At 41.2% G+C, this 22,975-nt stretch overlaps 8 protein-coding genes across 8 annotated transcripts; 4 read left to right on the forward strand and 4 right to left on the reverse strand. All coding sequences in view use genetic code 12, as the record gives it.

Annotated features, from left to right (window-relative positions):
* Positions 1–283: 283 nt before the first annotated feature.
* BMS1 (GTPase) lies at positions 284–3,937 on the forward strand (the record flags this gene model as incomplete). Its single annotated transcript, XM_051753943.1, has 1 exon — positions 284–3,937. The coding sequence occupies one exon, from the start codon at positions 284–286 to the stop codon at positions 3,935–3,937; it is 3,654 nt and encodes a 1,217-aa protein (XP_051607120.1).
* A 63-nt stretch (positions 3,938–4,000) lies between these two features.
* On the reverse strand, positions 4,001–7,660 carry KGF57_004435 (uncharacterized protein; the record flags this gene model as incomplete). The annotated part of the gene is made up of 1 exon (XM_051753944.1): positions 4,001–7,660. One exon carries the CDS (start codon positions 7,658–7,660, stop codon positions 4,001–4,003), a length of 3,660 nt encoding a protein of 1,219 aa, XP_051607121.1.
* Positions 7,661–8,535: 875 nt separating this feature from the next.
* KGF57_004436 (uncharacterized protein) lies at positions 8,536–8,997 on the reverse strand (the record flags this gene model as incomplete). Its single annotated transcript, XM_051753945.1, has 1 exon — positions 8,536–8,997. The coding sequence occupies one exon, from the start codon at positions 8,995–8,997 to the stop codon at positions 8,536–8,538; it is 462 nt and encodes a 153-aa protein (XP_051607122.1).
* Positions 8,998–10,000: 1,003 nt separating this feature from the next.
* KGF57_004437 (uncharacterized protein) lies at positions 10,001–11,503 on the forward strand (the record flags this gene model as incomplete). Its single annotated transcript, XM_051753946.1, has 3 exons — positions 10,001–10,591; positions 10,680–11,061; positions 11,352–11,503. The coding sequence occupies 3 exons, from the start codon at positions 10,001–10,003 to the stop codon at positions 11,501–11,503; spliced, it is 1,125 nt and encodes a 374-aa protein (XP_051607123.1).
* Positions 11,504–12,445: 942 nt separating this feature from the next.
* On the reverse strand, positions 12,446–13,591 carry KGF57_004438 (uncharacterized protein; the record flags this gene model as incomplete). Its single annotated transcript, XM_051753948.1, has 1 exon — positions 12,446–13,591. One exon carries the CDS (start codon positions 13,589–13,591, stop codon positions 12,446–12,448), a length of 1,146 nt encoding a protein of 381 aa, XP_051607124.1.
* Positions 13,592–14,557: 966 nt separating this feature from the next.
* On the reverse strand, positions 14,558–17,212 carry KGF57_004439 (uncharacterized protein; the record flags this gene model as incomplete). The annotated part of the gene is made up of 1 exon (XM_051753949.1): positions 14,558–17,212. One exon carries the CDS (start codon positions 17,210–17,212, stop codon positions 14,558–14,560), a length of 2,655 nt encoding a protein of 884 aa, XP_051607125.1.
* A 2,002-nt stretch (positions 17,213–19,214) lies between these two features.
* CSE4 (centromeric DNA-binding histone H3-like protein) lies at positions 19,215–20,474 on the forward strand (the record flags this gene model as incomplete). The annotated part of the gene is made up of 1 exon (XM_051753950.1): positions 19,215–20,474. One exon carries the CDS (start codon positions 19,215–19,217, stop codon positions 20,472–20,474), a length of 1,260 nt encoding a protein of 419 aa, XP_051607126.1.
* An 833-nt stretch (positions 20,475–21,307) lies between these two features.
* On the forward strand, positions 21,308–22,771 carry KGF57_004441 (uncharacterized protein; the record flags this gene model as incomplete). The annotated part of the gene is made up of 1 exon (XM_051753951.1): positions 21,308–22,771. One exon carries the CDS (start codon positions 21,308–21,310, stop codon positions 22,769–22,771), a length of 1,464 nt encoding a protein of 487 aa, XP_051607127.1.
* Positions 22,772–22,975: the final 204 nt, after the last annotated feature.

The raw sequence follows: 22,975 nt of genomic DNA on the forward strand, positions 1-22,975 counted from the left end.
AGTAGAAGCAAAGTCTGTGCAGCTGCGTGGATCATTCTTCAAGGCTGTGCTGCTTGGTAAGTTAGAGTGTTAATATTTCTTTAAGCTTTTGGGTGATGACAATATATGAATTTTGTTTGTAATGTTGCAAATTTGCATAAAAGCAAAAGTGACACAAAAAGAAAAAGTGCTCCATGCCAAAGCGATGAGAAAAAAAAAAAAAAAATTCATAGAAGAACTCACGCATAATATATGCCTTCTTTTAAACCAACTGATCCTACTCCATTCATTCATCAACCAGGGTATGGAGCAACAGTCTAACAAGGCTCATAGAGGAGCCACCAAAAAAACAGGAGCCAAAAAGAAACTACATCAAAATGGTCAGAACAAAAAGGCATTTGCAGTAGCAGCACCTCGAAAATTGGAACGAATGGCAAGGAGGTCGCATGATGTCAATGAGCGAAAACTTCATGTGCCTATGGTTGACCGTACTCCTGACGAGGATCCACCACCAGTCATAGTAGCCGTTGTGGGTCCCCCAGGTACTGGGAAATCGACCTTGATCAAGTCATTGATTAGACGATTAACAAAGACAACATTGACGGAAATTAAAGGTCCCATAACCGTTGTGAGTGGGAAAAGAAGACGGTTGACATTTATTGAAGTCAACAACGACTTGAACTCGATGATTGACGTGGCCAAAGTTGCTGACTTGGTACTTTTACTTATTGATGGAAATTATGGGTTGGAGATGGAGACTATGGAATTTCTCAATATAGCCCAACATCACGGTATGCCTAGAGTATTGGGAGTGGCTACTCATTTAGATCTTTTCAAATCACAATCCACATTGAGAACATCTAAGAAGAGATTGAAGCATAGATTCTGGACCGAAGTGTATCAAGGAGCCAAGTTATTTTATCTTTCAGGAGTCATCAATGGTCGTTACCCAGACCGAGAAATCCTCAACTTGAGTAGATTCATCTCGGTGATGAAATTTAGACCTTTGAAGTGGAGAAATGAGCATCCTTATTTGTTGGGGGATCGAATCACTGACTTAACCCATCCACAATTGATTGCTGAAAATCCCAAATGCGATAGAAAAGTGGCGATTTATGGATATTTGCATGGAACTCCATTGCCTTATCAAGATGCCAATGTCCACATTGCTGGGGTTGGCGATTATACAGTTTCATCGGTGGAAAAATTGCCTGATCCGTGTCCAACGCCATATTTCGAACAAAAGTTGGAAGAGTTGGAAAGGGAGAGAGTTAAAGCTGCTGCCGAACTGGGAGAGCCCTTGGCCAAGACAACAAGAAGAAGGAAAAGATTGGAAGATAAGCAAAAGATTATATATGCACCAATGTCTGATGTGGGAGGAGTTCTTGTTGACAAAGATGCCGTGTATATTGATGTGGGTGATAAGGAAAGTTTCAAAGCTAATGGTGATGCCGAGGGCGAGATTAGAGGCGAGGGTGAAACTATGGTTACGAACTTGCAGGATGTGGGCAAAACGATGGCGGAGCGATTTGAAGAAGGCCCTGGATTACAATTGTTTTCGAATTCTAGTGCATTGAGAAATGAGGTAGTGCAGCAAATGGATGAGAGGGAGGAAGAAGAGCATGGACTTTTGTCTGATTACGACGATGACGAAGAGACGATAGTGGATACCGGTAGAACATCCATGAGAAAGGCAAGAGTGTATGGAAAATCTGTTTCAGAGGATGATGAATTTGACAATGCTGAGTCTGATCAAGAGGGCGAAGATGATTATGATAATGACGATGGAAGCGAGCCTAGATTGGTTGAAATTGATTTCGATTCCAACAAGTACAATGACAAGGAATTGGAGTATGTCGAAGACTCGGCACTTTCTTCCGATGACGATGACGAAAGTACGTACAAATCTGCAGCTGCTAGATTGAAAGGCTCAAGCAAGAGGAAATGGGATATTAACAAGTTGATCTACATGACTAATATTGACCCTGCTGATGCGATTAAGAGATGGATGGGCGAAGGCGATGGTGATGGCGATGACGAAGAGGAAGAAGAAGATATTGAACAAGATGACGAAGATTTCTTCAAAAAGAAGGATATAAAGGAGCTGAGTGAAGATTTGGACAACTCAAAGCCCAAGTTTGCCCCAGTGGAGGAATTGAGAAAGCGATTTGCAACATCCGGTAGTGACGACAGCGATGAGGAATACGAGAGTGGCTACGCTATTTTGAAAAAGAGGTTATTGGTTGCTCCTAAATTGGACAATGATGAAGAGGGTGAACAGAATGGTGAAGCAGGCGAAGATGATGACGAGGAGGAGTTGTATGGAGATTTCGAGGATTTGGAAGCTGAAGATGTCCAAAACTCAAAGAATGGAGGATCAAGCAAAGACGACGACGATGACGATGATGATGATGATGATGATGATGATGACGAGGACGATGGAGTTGATGGTGACGATTTCGCCGATTTTGATGCCGAAGAACAAGCCGAGGGAGAAGACGATGCTCTTGAACAAGAAGACGAGAACCTCACAGTTGAACAGAGACGTCAATTGAATGCCGCCAAAAAGGCCAAATTGAAAACTCAATTTGAGGAGGAAGAAGATCGAGAATTTGGTGCTGATGATCCAGAAGGTGACACCGAAGCTGAAACGTGGTACGAGTTTCAAAAGAACAAGATGGCCAAACAATTGGAGATCAACAAGGCGCAATATGAGGAGATGGATCAGCAACAACGCATCAAGATTGAAGGGTATCGTGCTGGATCCTACGTCAAGATTGTATTCAATTCATTGCCATGTGAATTTGTTGAAAACTTCGTACCTGAATATCCATTGGTTCTTGGTGGATTGTTGGCGACTGAAATGAGATTTGGTATAATGAACTCGAGAATCAGAAGACATAGATGGCACAAGAAGATTTTGAAATCACAAGACCCATTGATCTTGTCATTAGGTTGGCGTCGATTCCAAACATTGCCCATATACACCACATCTGATTCCAGAACTAGGAACAGAATGTTGAAATATACTCCCGAGCACGCTTATTGTTTTGCATCATTTTATGGACCACTAGTCGCACCCAACACTACATTTGTTGGGTTCAACATTGTTGATAACAAGTCCACCACGGGGTCATTTAGAGTTGCCGCCACTGGTATTGTTGAAGATGTCAATTCGTCAGTGGAGATTGTTAAAAAGTTGAAATTGGTGGGCCACCCTTACAAGATATACCGAAACACTGCATTCATCAAGGATATGTTTTCCAATGCGTTGGAGGTTGCCAAGTTTGAAGGAGCACAGATTCGAACCGTTAGTGGAATCCGAGGCGAGATTAAGCGTGCATTATCGAAACCCGAAGGATATTTCCGGGCCACTTTTGAAGACAAGATTTTGATGTCGGATACGATTTTCCTCAAGACATGGTACCCCATCAAGATTAAAAAATTTTACAATCCTGTTACTTCATTATTACTTAGTCATCATTCAGAATGGAAAGGTATGCGATTAACGGGACAAGTCCGTGCGGAAAATAATATTGCCACGCCATTACAGGATGATTCACAATACAAGAAAATCGAACGTGTTGAACGAAGATTCAATCCATTGCGGGTCCCGAAATCGATCCAAGCTGATTTACCATTCAAGTCCCAGATCCATCAAATGAAGCCACAGAAGAAACAGAGCTATATGAATAAGAGGGCAGTTGTGTTGGGTGGTGAAGAAAAGAAGGCTCGTGATTTGATGCAAAAGATTGCCACTATTAGAAAGGAAAAGGATGTTAAGCGAAGAACTAAAAAGGATGAGAAATTCAAGGAGAAATTGAAAAAGATTGTTAAGAATGAGGAGTTGAGGAAAGAGAAGGAGAAGGAGAGAAAGAAGGAATATTTTGCAAAAGAGGGTAAAAAGAGAAGGGCTGGTGATGAAGGTATGGAGGGTGGTAATAAAAGAAGGAGGTAGATACATATACGTAGCACACTTTGCAATGAACCCATTTCTTAACCTATTTAATCTTGTTTTTATTTAAATACGATACTCAAGTAATCTCTTTTGGTTTGATTCTTCCTTCAAAAGAACATCCTCCTCATTCCAAACAATCTTTATAACGTCGTAAAATTCACGAGCATAGTGCAATTGAATACCATATTTCTTCATATAAAATTTTTCAACGTCATTCATCTTGAACTCAACTTCCTCGTTATCCTTCAACAACCGATTGAGGAAATTCAAATCGTCAGAATCACCACCATCTTGGTGTTTAGAAGACGCACCCGCTCTCGTCTTGTTCTCCTGCTTCTCCTCCATGATGCTCTTGGAGTACTCCTCGATCAAATCCTTCCTGTTTTCACGAGGAACAATCATGCGCTTGATACCATGACTCAAATGCGCACCAAGTAACTTCTCCTTGACTCCACCAATAGGCAAAACCAAGCCACGTAGAGTGATTTCTCCCGTCATGGCAAAATCAGTCGGAACAGGCTTGTCTATCAAAACCGACAAAAACAGCAACGCCATGGTGACACCAGCCGAGGGACCATCCTTAGGTATTCCACCCATGGGAACATGCATGTGAATGTCCAAGTTGTTGAATTTTTGAAGCAAGGCCGAAGTGTTTTGTTTGCCTTGTTCTTGTTCATATTTGAGCAAGTCCTTGTAGATCATCAGTTTGATAAAAGTCAAGCCAATCTTTCCACTTTCCATCAACACTTCACCTAATCGACCAGTCATGTGTAAAGTGGCACCCGATCCAGAACCGCTGGAAGAATTGCCACTATCAGTGCCAGTTCTCCTGTCAAATCCAATACTTTCAAAAACCAACACAGAACCAGATCCCTCTGAGTTGTAGGATAATCCATTCACAACTCCAATTCTAGAATTGCCGATTGATGTAGACTCATTAGCAGTGAAGTCACCACTGGCGAATGGAACACCAAGATATATTGATAAATCATTTTCGTCAATGTGAGGATTATAGTGCTTCGAATCGTCGTTCAATTGTTCACAATACTCAACCGCCTTGAATCGACACAATGTACCCAATTTTCTTTCAAAGTTTCGAACACCAGCTTCTCTTGTATAATCAATGATGATTTTCTTCATTGCTGCTTTATCAATATTGACAAATTCTTCAACCTTGTGTTCGTCAGAAACTGGGAACCCATTACGTTTCACTTGTCTTGGCAAAAGGTACCTCTGTCCAATAATTAACTTTTCGTTATAGTCATACGCACCCATTTCAATCAATTCCAATCTATCCAAAAGGGGTCTTGTCATATTGTATGGATCATTGGCAGTACAAATGAAAATTACTTGAGACAAGTCAACGGGGAAACCCAAGTAATGGTCGATAAACGTACTATTTTGTTCTGGGTCCAACACCTCCAACAATGCTGCCGATGGATCACCATTGTATTTGGTGGCGCCCGAGTTCCCACCCACGACTTTATCAATCTCATCCAACAAAATTACTGGATTCATACAGCCAGCTTTACGTAAAGCTTGAATAATGAGTCCCGGCATGGCACCAACATATGTTCGTCTGTGCCCTCTAATCTCACTTTCATCCTTGACACCACCCAACGACAATCTCTGGAAGTTTCTCCCCAACGAAGTGGCAATTGACTTGGCAATCGAAGTTTTACCAATACCTGGCGGTCCGGCAAGTGCAATGATTGGTGATTTATTACTCTTGGTAACCCTAATGGCTTCAAGAGTACCTTCTTCAAACTGAGAGTCTTCCATTGACTTGTCAACTTGATCTTGAGCTTTTTGCTTTGCACGATAAGTTTCATCTCCATTGGCAATGAAAATACCATTTTGCTCAGCCTTGTTGACATCTTTTTGCTTGTCGATTGCTTTATTTTCAGAAGTCTTGCTCTTGTTTTCACCAATAGTCTTTGCAGCATTGATACCCAATAATTTCAAAACCACCAAGTATTGAATAAGTCTTCTCTTTACATGCTCCAAGCCGTAATGATCCTTGTCCAATTGAGCTTTGGCTGCTTTCAAATCAATCTCCTTATTGGTTTTGAATTTACTAACATATTTGTCCCATGGAATATCCATCACAATCTCCAAATAATTTCTAATGACATGGAAATCTGCATTTCCACCACCTCCTGGTGAATTTGTTGCTGACTTGATTCTCTTGAAATCCTTAATAATTAATCTTTTGGAATCAGGTGTCAATGAGGTAATGGTTGGTAACTTGTTCTTGATAAACTCAGCAATAGCTCGCAATTCATCTTCCTCGTCAGCTTCATCGCCTTCTTCAAAGTCTCCAGTGCCCTCATTTGGCCCGTTAGCACGCGATGATGACCTCGAATTTGCTGCTGCGTTTGAAGATCTTGATTGCTGATTCGATTGTGTTTGCTTTTGAATAGTTCGATTTCTTTTACTCATTCCTTCCAACAACACTCTAATCGACTTGAGTTGATTGGATACAACATTTGCTCTTTGTACATTTGATGCCTCATTATGGAACCAGTTGTTGGCAAATGCATTATTTTGTTTCAATGCTTCAAATACGCCATTTAATAACAACATCATTTCATTGATTGCATCCGATCTGTCATCAATTTTGTATTTGTTTAGCATCCGCAATTTTTCATAATTGGGGAATGGTAAGATTGCAGTTGTCAAGTCAATCAATCTCAAATAAGTCTTTGCATCAACCTTTGCATCCTCAGCCGAAGATGAGGTGGTACGAATCTGTGAATACAATCGTTGTAAGCTCAAAAACGCTTTGCTAAAATCCTTTGAACCTGCCAATTGCATGTACAACGCGTTAGCCAATGGGTTTAATGTCAACAAATCTTGCTTTACTGGATCGTGTTCACCTTGCTTCTTTTCGTCATTTAAAGTGTCCTTTGTAAGCGAAAGATTGCTGCTCCCCATGGCTGCATTATTTTTCAACGCTTCACGATACATGATGAGAAACTTTTCAATAGAATTGAATAGTTTCTTGTAGTTTGATCTTAATGTTTTGAACCTATTTCTCAAATCCGGTATTTCTGCGTTCCAGTCAACAACTACTTTCGCCTCATTTGAACGTGTAGTGTGGCGAGAGTCAGAAGGAGCCTTCACTCCACGTGTAAGGGCCTGCAAAGTCAACTTGATGTTGGTTGAGTCATCAACAATACCAACAACGCGAACCACCGTAACAACATTGGTGAAATCGTCCGCGTCCTTGTTTCCCGATTGCAAAATCTTGTCCAAGTTTGGAGATATAGCAAAAGTCAACCAATCAAAGTCATTAACAGGCCCTGACAAGGAGAGAGCATCACCTTCCTCCTTACCTTCATTGGTTATTGTTTCTAGCTTGTAAAACTGGGATATACCATCGACTGCCTCTTGAGAAATCACACTTGGGTTAGTGGAGTTATCCCCACTAGCATCTGCCAGTGGTCTAGATGCGTTGTTGTTGTTGTTGTTGTTGTTGTTGTTGTGGTTGTTGCTACTGTCAGCATCAAAGTTGTATTCTGCCAACAAGTTGTTGATTATGGACACTCTAGAAACCACATTTTTGAATCTGTACAATAATGCAGCTGCTTTGAAACGTGAAAATGTGACGTTGTAGATAATACCAGGTAATAAAACCAAGTTTGAGTCTAGTTGGTAAGTTGGTAAGACAATCAGTTGAGATAAGCCTTTCGATTTTGCTGATTTGGAGTACCTGGCCATATTTGCAGTGAGTTTAATAAATAATTAGATAGAACGGTTATAAAAGTTTGGGCTTGCGATAAGTGATGATGCAGTTGTTGTTGTTGTTGTTGTTGGTGGTAGTACTTCGTAAGAGTAGTTTATAGTCTATAGTCTGGTTGGTTGGTTGGTTGCAAAGAAAAGAGATGAAATTGAAAGTTGAATGGAAATGTAATTTTCTCTGTCGAGTGATCACAAGTGTAGCTGCTGCTTTTTTGGTAAGTGCGGATATATATACATACAATTATACTTGGTAGTTAAATAACGCGGGGTTACATAGTGGAGATAATCTTTTCTTTTTGCCACCCATCATTCAATCAATCAATCAATCAATCATTCAATCAATCAATGATATATTAGTGAAGGAAATATGAGGAATATGATTTTACACAAGTACTTAAGATTCCATACTATACATATAACTTCTCTACCCTTATTCATGAGCTAGTAATGCTTGGTTTTCTTTTTTTTTCAAGAATGTAGCGACGTATATTACCATTTTGAGTAGAGATATAGACTGAAAACGCAGAGTCAGAGGAATCCAATCGGGTAGCGTCACATCCTCGGCAAATTTAGAAACTTGCATATGCCAAACAATCACCGCTCTGATTCAAAGGTAGGAGTGACCACATATGTATCGGCACAGCTTATTTTACAGCTGAACCACAATTCTGATACAAAAAGACTTGGACCAAGCACATTTTTGATATCACAGTTAAACTAGTCACAAGACATAGATTTGGGAGTTACATCACTCGATTTTTTTGAATCAACTACTATATACAAGTAAACACCCATTCTAATTGCAGCAACAACAAGCACTCCAACCGCTTCTTCTTCGTACTCCTATTCTCCTCCTACTCCTTGTCATCATACTTTCCTTCAAGCAAATCATTCAATCCATCCTGCAACGTCTTTGTCTCTTCATCAACCTCCATTTCACTTAAAGCCTTCTCCTTCTCATATCCTCCCATCAACCCTTTCATCCTGTATCCAAACTCCTTGAAATTGCTTACATCCAATATCCATGCAGTTCCCATCACAATCATCCCCGTGATTGACCCACAAGCTAATGTGCCTGCACCAACAGCTACTGCCGCATCGGTAGTGAAGTTGTAAGATGTGGGAGGTTGGTGGTTTTGTTGAAACAATGTGGGAATATACTGCCTTATAATTGTTTGTTTGTTTATCAACCGTAATGTGAATATAGATAAGGCTGAAAAAGTGAAAAATCGAATCATTTGATACTTTCGTCTGGTTTTATATTCCGGTGATGCATTTGCTACTTTGAAGTTGAGCTTGTGAAGTACATCTGCCATTTTTCTGTGCTCTATTGCTGTCAAATTCAGGATCTATTGTGTGTGTTTTCACAGCTCCAGTATATATATCCATCCCATCTTCAAATTGTTTGAATTTTTTTTTTCTAACGAAACCCTCGACTACGACAACAGCGTATCACAACTTATACACTTTCAACCCCTCCCCCCTAAATACAACCCAATGCAATCCGATTCATCAACGCTATGAACCAGCTCCACTTCTGGTGCTTATAAGATATATTCATATGTTGGCACCTGAAACATAGAATAAAGGCTGAGAGATGACCCAAGGGAAACTTTCGTGGTGGTGGTGGTGGTGGTAGTGGTGATGGTGGTAGTGGTGATGGTGGTGGTGGTGGTGGTGGTAGTGGTTGTGGTGATCAAGGGTCGCGCAGTCGACTTGTACTAGCTTTGAAGCTTACAACGGCTGAAGAGCGCATCGATGGATGAAGGCAAGATTTGATTATAGAACTCCTTACATTCGAATACGTACCAATGGTTTTGTTACGTGCTGTTTCCTGAACAGTGCTCAACAAACTTGATCTACATCACCACATTTACAAGGATGTTACACACGATCGTGACTGATAGGAGGGGTTTCAGCGAGGACTCCATGTCCAAGAGAAATGAAATCGAAGCAGTCATTGTAGCTGATCATCATTATCGGTTCACATACGGGAGTGCAATACTATACGATGGAAGCTATGCAAAGCACACCAAAGATACGTTAATCTGTTCACACAAAACACTTGTCACACATTTACACAGTGCACCCATGACAGTGACTGATCTAGCATCCACCTTAGAAGCTTTAAAGTCCTGTGTGAGACAAAAGTGCATTGGAATTGTGATGTAAAATTTTACTTTTTCTGTTTTTTGATATTTTTGAACAACACTCTAAAAATGGCAGCCAAAATGTTGCAACCAAGCAAAAGCACCTGAACTTCTTTCTTTTCTTCAATCACACAGATACAAATCCAAAGCATTCCACCATCTAACGAACATGATGTTTTATCCAGCTCCAGTCGTCAACAAGGCGCCCGTTGTCCCAAGGAGCGAACCACAATCCAATTGCTTTTCAAAGGATAGAGCTTTTTACAAAGAACCTGTATTCTATCCTGAACTCTTTGAATTGTTACAAGAGCTTAAACATCAAGCCGAGGAGTTAATAGCCTATATCGAGTATTTCAACAACAAATTCAAAAACGGACACAACAAAGGCAACAACAAAGACAACAACGAGATACACTGGTTCGGCAATAACGACTTCAACAGCAAAAACTTCCATGACATTGTCTACAGCAATTGGCACTTGAACGAAGAGTACATGAACAATGAGGAGAAAACCATTTGGAACGTATACAACTATTGTACTTTTAATCAAGAGTGTCCAGTGGGGGAGGGGGGGGGAAACAAACCAGGAGACGAAGCTCCAAAGATTACGAAAAGACGAATTTTCCTGGGATTTCTCTCCATTTACAGAGGCGTGGATGCACCGCTATTTCATGAACCAAGACCACCAATGCCCCATTTTGTATCAATTGTGAGAGATGCAGAGAAATTGGCGCGTGTTAAAATTGAAGCAGGAAGAATTGTGCCAAATTTGCATCCAACAGGCAACAGTCTGAATGATGAAGGGGGAATCGGCACCTGTCAATGAGTCAAGAAGTGTTGCGCTGAAGGTTTATTCAGTACATTGTCATGTATGTGACGTCCAAGTAGGGGAATTTCCATTTTTGGAACCAAGAATAGGTGCACTGAAGTTTCATTCAATCAATCACAATCTGCGCGACGTTGAAGCAGCGCAGCGTCCATCTTTTGAACCAAAAAGAGCTGCACAGAAAGTTTACTCAGTATACCACAATGTGGAACCAGCCAGTGTTTCGGAATCAGCAGCTTCTTCTTTTTCTTCTGGAAATAGTGGCTTTTGTGGCGGAAGCCACAAAGACAATCAAGCGCCAAAAGACGAACCCCATCAAGAAACCACAAACGCAGCAGAGGCAAGTGAGGCTGTGACCAAGGTTTCTAAACCAAAGAAGAGACGCAGACGAGGTGGTAGAGGACGTGGCAAAAAGGAAAAACGGTAATCAGGCGCCAGAAGTTGAGCGCCATCATGGAGCACCACCTGCAGAGGTTGAAGAAGATGTCGAGGTCAATCATATGAAGGAAGAACCACCCAAAGTCTTGAGGAATCAAGGGTGGTATAATTGGTTGTTTCAGATAACTGAGAAAACGACCAAGGATAAGACCTGGTCAACCACAAAGACAAACGAAAACAGTGTTGGGTTCAAAAAGGTATTGGGGGTTGGGGGGAAACCACCGAAAGAAGTCGCCTTTATCTGTCGGGTACATAGCAGAATTACCATCAACTTGCAATGAAGAAGAAGAAGAAGAAGAAGAAGAAGAAGAAGAAGATGGTGATGTCGTTGACCAAGTAGAGAAAGCAAGGAGACAGGTTACGAATGAACGTGTTCACGACTTATCGTTTGTGGATTATCCAGATTGAAACCCGATGGTGAGATAAGAATGAATCTGTGGTGGAGAGTGGCGTAAGCAAAGGCAAGTTGAAAATAATTGTTGTTGTTGTTGTTGTTGCGCGAAAGTTTTACAAGTCTCGAGACCATCTCGCGGGAACAATACACGTACAGTCTTTTGTCACAAGCACTATCCAGGGGATGTCATATAAGGACCCCGTTCCGCAATGGTTTTTGAGCTTGATGGCGAGAAGACAACACAATATGGAAAAGAAACTTGCCAAGTCCACTCAATGCTAAAGTCGATTGCCATTGTCGGGAAAGTTTTTGTTGTTCAATCATGGATACATTTTGATGCCTGTTTCATGAAGCTGGCGAGTTCTAAAGCTGTGTGAAGGGCACTGGTGTGGCCAACCGGTGCCTGGAGCTAGTGAAGGGGTGAACACAGTGGATTGCAAAACTGAAGAGATTGTATTGAGAGCGATAAGTCAATGAAGTGGTCAGTGAAGTGGTCAGAGAAGGTGCAGTGAAGAGAGTTTACGTCTTTTGTCAGTCTTGTTGAGACGAGTTGGTTTTGCTACAGCATTTGTTTATATTGTTTTTACATTTTTCCATGATTTGACATCATTTGTTCCAACCTTCCTGCTGTTCTGGGACGCTCTACTCCTCTTTATTTCTCTGGCTTGATCTCTTTTGCGATTTTCTTTTCCTCTTGACTTATCTGTCTACTACAAGATCTGTTACTTTGAAATTGAGTTTATAATGTGCGTCTGTCACTTTTACTGTCATATTTGCTGATAAAGCCAGGGTATATTGTACTTATGTAGTGACTACTACTGCGCTGAAATCATACACACCCATCCCTCAATCATCCCATTTCCCTACATCCCTTTTGTCAGTAAAGCTCTACAGGTAATTCTCTGCAAAAGATTCAACATTCAAAATGCATCTAGTAGCTCTATACGCACCACGATTCACGCCTTTTGCAACTCACGAACATTTAAGCAAACTTTCATCCATGGACACATTTCCCGACACCACTCTTTCACGACTCCAGTGTTAATTCCAGAACCAAAACTACTCACAACATCAAAGTCCAAAGCTGTTAGTTCCTGCTTACTTTGTAGGATCTCAACCAATCGATGCCAATAAAAGGCACAATTGACTCGCCATCCCCTCAATACCAACCGACGCAAGTTCGGTAGACCTTTACCGCTCAATATTCTTTTGAGAAATGTTTCGTCGACATTCAAATGGTGAGTCTCGGCTTTCACATCATTGTGGATAAGCTCAAGCGAGGCAATACTTTCAAGGCCACCACTCTCTCCAAGGTTAAGGATAAAGTCACGGAACCGCTCTGAATGTTCAAATGTGGACCCATTTTTGAATTGCAAACTCAAGTGCTCTAACGTGTTGTTGTAGTTGAAGTGTTTCAATTCAAATGGATAGTTCCATTGGCAGTCTACTAAAGTCAATGAGGTCAATGTCAATACCGGAATTCGAATGGATCCAGGATCCCATGATATGTGATACCCTTCAAGTTCCAAGTGTTGAAGCATTTTGAAATTTTCCAAATGCTCAACGTTGAACATTTGTAGTGGATGATACGTGTTCAATTTGCGCGTCACGTTGTCTTTATTGTGTGGCTGGAGTCGGGACTGTGTGTCGTTGACATTTGCTTCTGAATAGAGAGTGAGTTTGGTAATTGTCTGATTGGCTCGGTATCGTAGCCAGCCCGATGAACTCACCGTGTTTATCAAAAGATGCTGTAGCTTGGGTAATTGGTAAAGTACATCTTGGAAAATGTCAATCTGCCAATCCCCGTATGGAAACGAGTCGATTATGCGTAGTTGATGTATCACGTATTTGTATTTTTTTAGGACTGAAGTGGTGCCTTCACTTTCATCAATCAACTTGTACCATTGAGCCTTCACCCGAGAGAGCAAATGCGGCACTAATAACTCCCGGTACTCTCTGTTTAAAACTGACAAGTTTTGTAGATCTTGTATGGTCAAGTGGGTGAAAATGATGTGTATCACATCATTTGGTAGTGTTGATAGGGCCAAAGCTCGCTTCGGAAGACTTTGACCTCGTCTGCCCGAGTGTTTGATTCCCTTCATGTCTGTTTCTCTGCGAGTAAGTGGATGCTACTGCCAAATAGCTTTGTGTTCTGGGATGTTGTTCTTTGACTGCATTGGATTACAGCAAGGCAAAGGATCGTTATCGCCCTCTTGATTAATGCGGAACAAAAAATCTCTCACACATACACTTATTGCGGAGTAGTACCGAGGTCACCGAAACACGTTTCATTACAACACATGTATCTATGGCAGTGGACTGGCTATTGTTGTTTCGCCTTGTTTTCAGGAATGTCAAAGATGACATCGTTGCCAACTTTGTCGTACGCTTGCCACTACTACTAGTAATAGACCCCGATTCGTTTGAACCACCATTCACAAATGGGTTGAATGAATTTTTTGAAATGGTAAATGTAACGGCTATTGCAAAATCAGGGCTAGCGGTGACTTCAGTGAGCAGGGATGATTTATATTACACAATGATGGAATATGGGGTCCTTTTACTATCCATTGTGTTTGCAGGGTTTGACATTTTGTACAGCATGCTACGACTATGCATGAGTGCAGTTGTTATTGGATGTTTGGTTTCTGTGTTGGGCTTCTGTACGATCTGGTTGATTGTGACTATATCCAGAAGATGGAAGTTGCTTTCAATGGTTATTAGAAATAACGAGTTTGAGGGTGTGTGGTAGTGGTGGTTTCTTGATTAGGCGTATAGGGAGTAAATGCACACGCGTTGGTTCTTGTTCTCTTTTAGAGTACTGGATTTAGGCTACCAAAGTCCTTAGTCCTCAGCAGTGTCTACTACAAGAGTCTCAAAACAATTACAAAGTTCAATCAATTATACGAAAATTAACGACTATGAAGAAGCTAACAAAACTTCACAAAAGATTAGAATACAAAACAACAGTAAAAGCAAGCAACATTCTTTTCTCAATTTGAGATCTTGGTGGAAGTAACGACTTCAAAGTGTTTATCAGCTCATTTCAAAAATTACAGTCCTGTCCCTTACAAAACATCCTCTTTGAACACACCACGTTCATTCTGCTTTTTGTTCAACGAAAGGTCGTCATCCACATCTACGTAGTCACCGTAGTCACCGTCTTCGGAATCCTTAGTGTCAGCAGCAGCGGCACGCTTATTGGCTTTTGGATCCAAGGATTTGGCTTCTTTTTCTGCATCCTTACCTGCAGGTTGTTTAGTCGATGGTGTGGTAGTGGCAGTAGTGGCAGTCTTGGCGTCTTTGGCTTCATTTTTGGTTGCTTTTGTGGATGTAGCAGGGGTCGACTTAGCTGGTGTAGATTTAGCGGGTGTTGACTTAGTAGTGGTTGACTTGGCTGGAGCAGGTGCTTTTGACTGATCCTTGAAGAAATTACTCAATCTCCTTCCGAATGAAGCCTTCTCCTTCTTAGATGGACTTGGGGGAGTTGTAGTCGTAGATGGCTTTTTGGCTCCTGCTGCTGCTGCTGCTGTCGAAGAGCTTGACGCACCAGCTTTGCTAGCGGTGGCGGTTGAAGCCTCTTTCTTTTCAACAGTCTTTGGATCCACAGAAGAAGCTGCGGCCTTCTCAGCAGCTTTTGTAGCATCATTCTTTGGCTTCTCTATTTCTGCAGAAGTGTCGTGCTTGTCAGCAACTGCAATCAATGGAATTGGCTTAATGTCGCCGACGTCAACTTTGTCAGCGGTTGGTCTGGAAGCTTCTGATTCGCCTGACGTCAATGGTTTAGACTCCTTGGATTCTGTGGCAACAGCTTTTGCTTTAGGCTTTTCATCTTCAGCAAATAAGGAACCGGTATCTCTGAGCTTTTCTTCATTGATGTCGCGCTTCAAGTGTGGAGGTAATTCATCATTAACCCTATTTTCAAACTTGACTTTTTCATCAATAGCTCCCAAAATCTCCTTCTTTTTGTTGGCTTTCTCTTCAGTCTTGGCATCCTTCTCCTTTTGCAAATCAGCGATTTCACCATCTAACCTTGAAGTTTCATTAGCGTGTTCATCCTTAGCCTGGGCTTCCTTCGTCTTGAGATCTGCCAATTCCTTATCAGTAGTTTCATGTTTCTCACTAGCTTGGCGTAATTCTTCAACCAACTTATCAATTGCAAGCTGAGTTTCTTCAAGTTCGTCATTCAATTCTTCAACTTGTTTTTCACGGTCATTCTTTTCTTGTTCGATTCCATCTACTTCTTCAGTCAATGCGTCTCTTTCATCGGTGATCTCCTTCAACTTGGCATTTTCTTGTTCCAATTCATCCAAAACGGGTTGAGCTATTTCATCCTTTTCTGCCTGCAATTCATCCAACTCCTTCAGTCTCTCTTCATTCTTGGCTGCTTCTTCAGCATCAATTTCATCTTGCTTTTCCTTCTTTTCTGCAAGAAGCTGTTCCTTTTCTTCAGCATGCTTCTTTTCCAATTCTTCATATTCCAATTGCTTAGCAGCAACCTCTTCATTTCTAGCCTTTTCGTGCTCTACCAACTTTTGGTCCTCAGCCTTCTTTGATTTTTCATTAGCCGTAACTCTCTCCTGTTTAGCTTTTTCGATATCTTGCTTTTCTTTGGCTTTGGCTGCTTGTTGCTCTTGTTTAGCCCTTTCATGAGCTGCTTTCAATTCTGCTTTTCTTTGTTTCTTTGATAACTCAATTTCTCTCTTTGAGTCTGCCTTTTGTTCAATGTCGTCAATGACTGGTTGAACATAAGTGGCGGCCAATTGATTCAACTCAGCTTGAGTGATAGTTAAACCACCACCCAAGTTGATAACTCCAGCAACTCTATTCTTGGATCTCTCGTCACTGTTTTTCTGAGCAACGGCCAAGGCGTTGGCATACAATTGAGCTTGAGCCTTCAATGTTTGTGGAGTGTTTGCATTCAAGGTGCTCAAACGGTCATTGGCTTTAGCAGCAGCAGCAGCTAACAAAGTGGAATTGACAACGTCTTGTGCCTTAAAAGTGTTGGATCTGGTTTGGTTAGCATAGTCAGGAACAGTAGGAGTCTTGTACAAGGAAGCGTTGGCACCTGAAGCAGCCAAATCCTCTTCTTCTTGGTTCAAGAATTCAGTTGGCTTGTCCTTCTTCAAACCTGATCTGTAATCCAATTCTGGATTAAATCTGGAATTCAAAGTGCTGCTAGACTTCTTTGTAGCAACTTGGTTGATTTTGCTAATGTTCAACGATTGTGCCCCATATTTGGATTGAATACCTGACCTAGAAACATCTCTGATGGGGTCAATTCTCGAAGTCATTGTGCTACTGGACTTTTCTTGAGCAACTTTATAGATGGAACCTTTGTCCAAAGCAGATGGAATTCCAACCCTAACAATAGTATTTGGTTGTTGAGTAGATTGACTAGTCAAAGAGTCGGCTTTTGAATGACTTGACAAAGCAGCCTCAGCAGCATCAGAGTCTTCCTTGTGTCTCTTCCAAATGTTTACATCGTGTGGCTTAGCAGCCAAAGCAGCTGTATGTGCTTCAGCGGCAACAGTACGTTCATACGATGGCTTGACAGTCAAGTCAGATGAGGCTGCCAACAAGGCCGCGGTATCTGATGCATTGCTGTTGACACCAACAATGGTTCCACTGGGAGATTGGAAAACACCCTGCTTCAATCTTTGGTGATATAATGCCTCCTTTGACAATGGTTTACCTGAGGTTTGGTAAACTGAATGAGACATAATCTATTGTTGCTATTGTTCGTTCTGTTGTTTTGTTTTCTTGCTAGATATAAAGTTGAAATGGCAATTGAATTGCAAGCGGGATCTTAGTCACTGTGTACTGTGCAGTATGTAGTGAGATGGGTCTATGAAAACGAAAGAACTAGATTGGTAAGGTGGCTACTTTTGGTTCTAGATAAAAGAAAAAAGCAGTCATACAAACCTGAGAAAATATATATTTCTTGTGTCGAGAAAATAAATTTAGAAAAGCAGCAGCAGCATCAGTAGCAGCAGTAGCACAGAAAGTTAAAAGAGGGTGTCATTCGCACCAAAAGAGAAAAAGTAAAATAGAAAAGTAAAATTAGATTGAGTGAGTGGGCTCTTCAATACAATTTTACTCCTTACACAAATAACCTACCAATTGTGATTGACTCTAATTGCAACTACCAAACCATATCTAAGCAAATTAGCAAATCAAACATATCTTGCATACACAAAACGTACTGAATCGTCTGGATGTTGCGAAATGAACGAAGGTAAAATACGACGGTTTCCCCTTTGCGACTACCGTACTCTAAGTTCATTACTCTATACAACTTCACCATATACCGTTACTGTTCTACAAAATGCACTGGCTGGAGGTATAATTATGCATTGCATGACTTCTCCTTGTCCAATCTCTTTCTTTTTTTTTTTTTTCAAGTTTCACTTGTAGCAACAAACTATATCCATTTCATCAAACGCAAAATACCAAAAACAGATATGTCAACAACGACACAAAACTGAGAGAACTCAAATGAAGTAGATTGAGAACTCACCTGCAGAGTACGTCAAGTGCAACTGAAGTACAGACTTCCCCTTCTGAGTTAGATGTAATAGGGAACTTTCTTGAGCTAGTTAATTCGATTTGCTCGTTGCGGTAAGAGCCATTATTACATGTTAAGAAGCAGGTGTGTAAAAATTTAAATCAAAGCTGAAAACCTTGGATTAGTTTTCTTACACAGTAGCTCGAAAACAAGCAACATTTCAGCAGCAGTAACCAGAAGCATAGTGAGAGATGATGTTCGCCTAACTTCCATACTGATGTTGCTAGCAGATGAGGACCATACGCCAAAGCTTCCTTTGATATAAGGCGTTACCTCTCTTTACGTCATTAGCAATCAAAATACACAGTTTTAATTGAGCTTGTGTAATATAGAACAAATAGAAGATTATAGTACTGCATATAAGTCACATGACTTTTGCTGTTTGTTTTCTTTCCTAATTAGGCTAATATCTATACTAATTAGGTAGTTTGAGATATTACATAATATATTACATAATCAACAGCCACACCCTTTTTCTCTGTCGTCTATTTTTATACAGAGCTGTGTCGTGTCGTGTCGTGAAATATTTACTTTGAGTCTGTCTAAGAAACTGTGAAGGCTTTCGATAAGCAATGGTTATGCAAGTCAACTATAGTCTCGTAGTCACTATATCCAGAAGTTGGCACATGTATAGCTAGATCCTTAACGTCATAGTTTGTGAGGAGTTTTCTGCCCATGTCCTCTATGAAACTAGTGGATCTCGAGCTTTTGAACGGGCTAGATAGAGAAGGTATACTTGATCAATATCTTATTAAAAAACATGTTAACTCATTGTAAATGTAAATGCTTAAAGTGAGTGTCCCTTTCAAGTTTCGATTAATTTTGTTGCAAAAAGTAAGAGAGAGGATGGCTGGTTATAAAATGAAAAATGTTCATAATTTCGCGCTTGTCCCAGGAGAAAGAAAAGAAAATGTAAATTTAACTCAATTGGGAATATTGAGTTTATTACGCATTTCTTTTCTTTTTTTGTCTTTTCTGAACCAGCTCTGAAATCATATCTAGATCTCACTCTTTTCCTTCTATACAACCAAGGGCTCACAAAGTGATTGACTATTTACGCACGTACTGCCTCCCGCTTCTCACTTGATTCTCCTCATCTGCTACTCGCACAACCCACCATTCTTCCCATACATGCAAACACAATTTGACAAACTATTATGGCTGATCAACCAATAAATGCCACAAACCCAAGCACTACCGATGCCGGTAACGCCACAGGAGGGGCAATGAGTCCACAAGAACGACAGCTTCATGAATTGAGAAGACAGAGACAAGAACTAAGACGTCAGCAGCAACTACGAGCCCAGCAAAGAGCACAACAACAGGGTTCGGCCTTATCTGCAGCTACCGGAGGCTCACCTGCCCAGTCACCATTTGCTGCTCGGAGGGCTCAAGCAGAGGGAGGTGCAGCTGGAACTATGAGGTCGCCATTCCAATCTCCTTTTGCCAGAACAAGAGATCAGCAGCAACAGGGAGCAGCTCCTCAGCCGGAAAATATACCCCGAGTGCCCAGACGAGAACCATTGGCGCAACCACAACAACCTCCACGAGCAAGTAATGCTGCTGCTGCTACTTCCAGGCAGTCACCAAGGCCAGGTTCCGATATTACAGAGTCGTTGGCATCGGTTCGGAGGATTAGCCGCTTTGAAGAACGTCCAGGGGATATTGCCAGATCAACTACAACAACCGCACGGCAGACACTAAGAACAGAACAATCGCCACCATTTGCAGCAGCAGCTACAGGTTCTGGCGGAGTAGGAAGAGGAGGAGGAGGAGGAGGTACCAACTTGCCTCCACCGTCGCCTCCACAGCCACGCTTCCCTTCCCCACCCATTGCTGGATCCAGTGCTCGTCTACCTCCATCAAGGCCACAAGTTGCATCCACAACGACAGCTGCTGGGTCTCCTGCAGGCGAGACAAGAAGAGTGACTGGAACCACGGGCCGCAAAACATTACCCGGGACATCTACATCATCAACGAGAAGAGCACAAGCTGCGACAGCTGCATCATCCAATTTACGACAACGGCCCCGTCAACCAACTGGAGCAGGTTCACAACTGCAGCTGCAATCACAATCACAATCGCGTGCGAGAACAGCAGCACGAGTTAAGAAGAGATATAGACCCGGTACATTGGCACTTCGAGAGATTCGTCATTTCCAAAAATCAACCGATTTATTAATTCGAAAATTACCTTTTGCAAGATTGATCAAGGAGATTTCCCTTGATTTCGTTGGTCCCGAATATGGATTGAGATGGCAACTGAATGCAATATTGGCACTACAAGAAGCTCTGGAGACCTATTTGGTTCATCTTTTGGAAGATACTAATCTATGTGCCATTCACGCGAAAAGGGTGACCATTATGCAAAAGGATATGCAATTGGCAAGAAGATTGAGAGGTAGGTATACAATTTAGAAAGAAACCAAAGAGAACGATTTTTGGTGGACATTTGAGGGACCACTACTTTCTCAAACTCACATGGCACAGTTACGTTTGATGGTTTTCACTTTTGATATGTTTTAATTTTGCATTGTTTGGATAGAGATAGATGAAAAGTTTGTATGTGTTAATTTGTATTATTTGTATAATTAATTTGAACGGTGTAGAAGGAACCAGTTCATGCGGAAAATGCCTTTACATGAATCGTGTTTGGGGACATCATGTGTTCATGTGAGCACCCGTAGTGAGACTTGTATTTCAAATATAATCATTCATAGTCCTGCTAGAAGTTGTTCAGCAGATTTTAGATCAATGATTTATTAAAGAAGCCCCAACAACCACAAACTAAGGACCAGCGAATTACCTGATTCAGGCACCTATCCCGATTCGAGTCGCGTTCACATTACCATGTATTGTATCTTTTTATAGTCCTATTGTTTTCCCAATTTGAATCAGCTAAGTCACACTACTCATTCAAGTATTCCCAGCTGACAAGAACAATAAGAAGTTGATCTCAAAACCAAACCCCTTGGAGGTAGTGCTTACACAATCGCACTGCACCTTTATCACAAGCCAATCCTGCCAATCATTTTAGAGATGTTTGTTATTGCATTTTGTGTAAAAAGTATGAAGAAGATGACGATGGTGATGACGATGAACGAGACCGATAGAATTTGTACACAAAACGGATGTTTCTCGTAAAGATCAGGAGTGATCTATACATATTTTTCACTTCAATATAAATACTCGATAACATTTCCACTGACTACGTTGTCCTCAGTCGGCACATGATAACAAAGTCTTTTCAAATGGCTACTTCCACCACGATTACAAAGAAAAAGAAGCTTGTTTACAAACAGGACTCGGATGGAGTGTTTAGATTGAAAAAAGTAGATGATGGTAGCCGTAGTGACAATTCGTCAATTGATACCATTGACTACCTTAGGAGAAAAGATAAGGTGGACAAGTACCTCAATGAGCTTATGGACTGCTCATATACCATTGACGGTGAGCCTGCCACGCCACATGGTGCACAATCTACAGTCACAAGACCAAGAGCGAAAACAACGCCTCATCAGATCAATACCAATTCCCAATTGGGTAATTGTAAACAAACCGAAAAAATACTGGACAAGCCGCACATTGACAAAGCAAGGGCTTATTCACTGCCTATAACTACCACCACCACTACTGCAACCTCCTCGCACTTCTCGTTACCAAGCACAAGACACAGTATGGAAAGTTATACTAGTCAACAGCTATCACAAGATACAAATTGGATGGCCCATTTAAGCGACAACCAATACGAATTTAAGTCATTTCATATACCTAGTTTTGCATTGGGAGTGATCCTAACTGTCATTGCTGCTGTGTTTAAAGAGCAATTGACTCGATTCACACTAGGGTTGGCAGTATTTGGAATCGTTTTAGTGCTTCTTGCCATTTGCGCAGTTGCAGCTGCAGTCTATTCTGGGTTGATCAAACAAGAGGACATAAACGTGCTCAATCTATTTAGTAAGAATTTACAGGATTCTCCTCAACCACCGGATGTCACTAATGAGTACAGGAAGAGAGATGATATAAGTGATATCATTCAACACTACACGGAGCGCAATGGTCGCCGCAAGTCTCGAGATTCATTGACACCAAGTCTTGGCGGTGATACCAGACAAAGCTCGCCATCAGCAAAAGGTCGCAGATCAGTCATTAATGTTAGGCCATATATCCTGGACAGAACAGCTGTAAACTCGTCGAGCTCCTTACTCAACAATAATAACAACAACAACAACAACAACAACAGCAGCAGCAGCAACCACAACAAGACACAACGTCAAATAAAGCCCAATTACACTTTGGAGAACAGTAGCAGTCCTCAGCTTAATAACGATTCACATGACCCTTTGCACAACTTACCAGCACTAAGTCGAGTCAACACAGATCCAACACAATTTACGAGAAACAAACGCAAACTGTCTTTTCCACCTTATCCTGTAGATACAGTGAGAAGACCACGGCTTGATTCAGCTCAGACGCTAACCTCAGTGAAAAATTTGCCATCTTTACCCTCGGACGAGCTTCCATTTATTAACGAGGTGAAATTGATTGACACCTTTGAGCAGCAAGCGCGGTATGATCTGCAGTATGCCGATTCTATAGCCCTGTCATCCACAAATGACAGAAGAGCTGGAAGAGACAGTTCTCTCACCAGACAGAGGTCCATTTTAGGGACGACTGCAAATTACGAAAAGTTTATAGCTAATGTAGGCCATTGAATATAGAAGTTCTACAAAGGTGAATGGTAGCACAAGGGAAGAAACGTAAAAAAAAAAAAAAAAAAAAAAAAAAAAAAAAAAAAAAAACAAAAAAACAAAAAAAAAAAAAGAGAAATGAAAGTTTAACGCCACACAAAATGCAGAAGTTCTATATATGGTTGTGCTGAGTTTTGTAAAGCAATTAAACAGCCCTCTTCCTCCCCC

Source organism: Candida theae (genome assembly GCF_024610275.1).
Source record: "Candida theae strain CBS 12239 chromosome Unknown scaffold29, whole genome shotgun sequence".
NCBI lineage: Eukaryota > Fungi > Ascomycota > Pichiomycetes > Serinales > Debaryomycetaceae > Lodderomyces > Lodderomyces theae.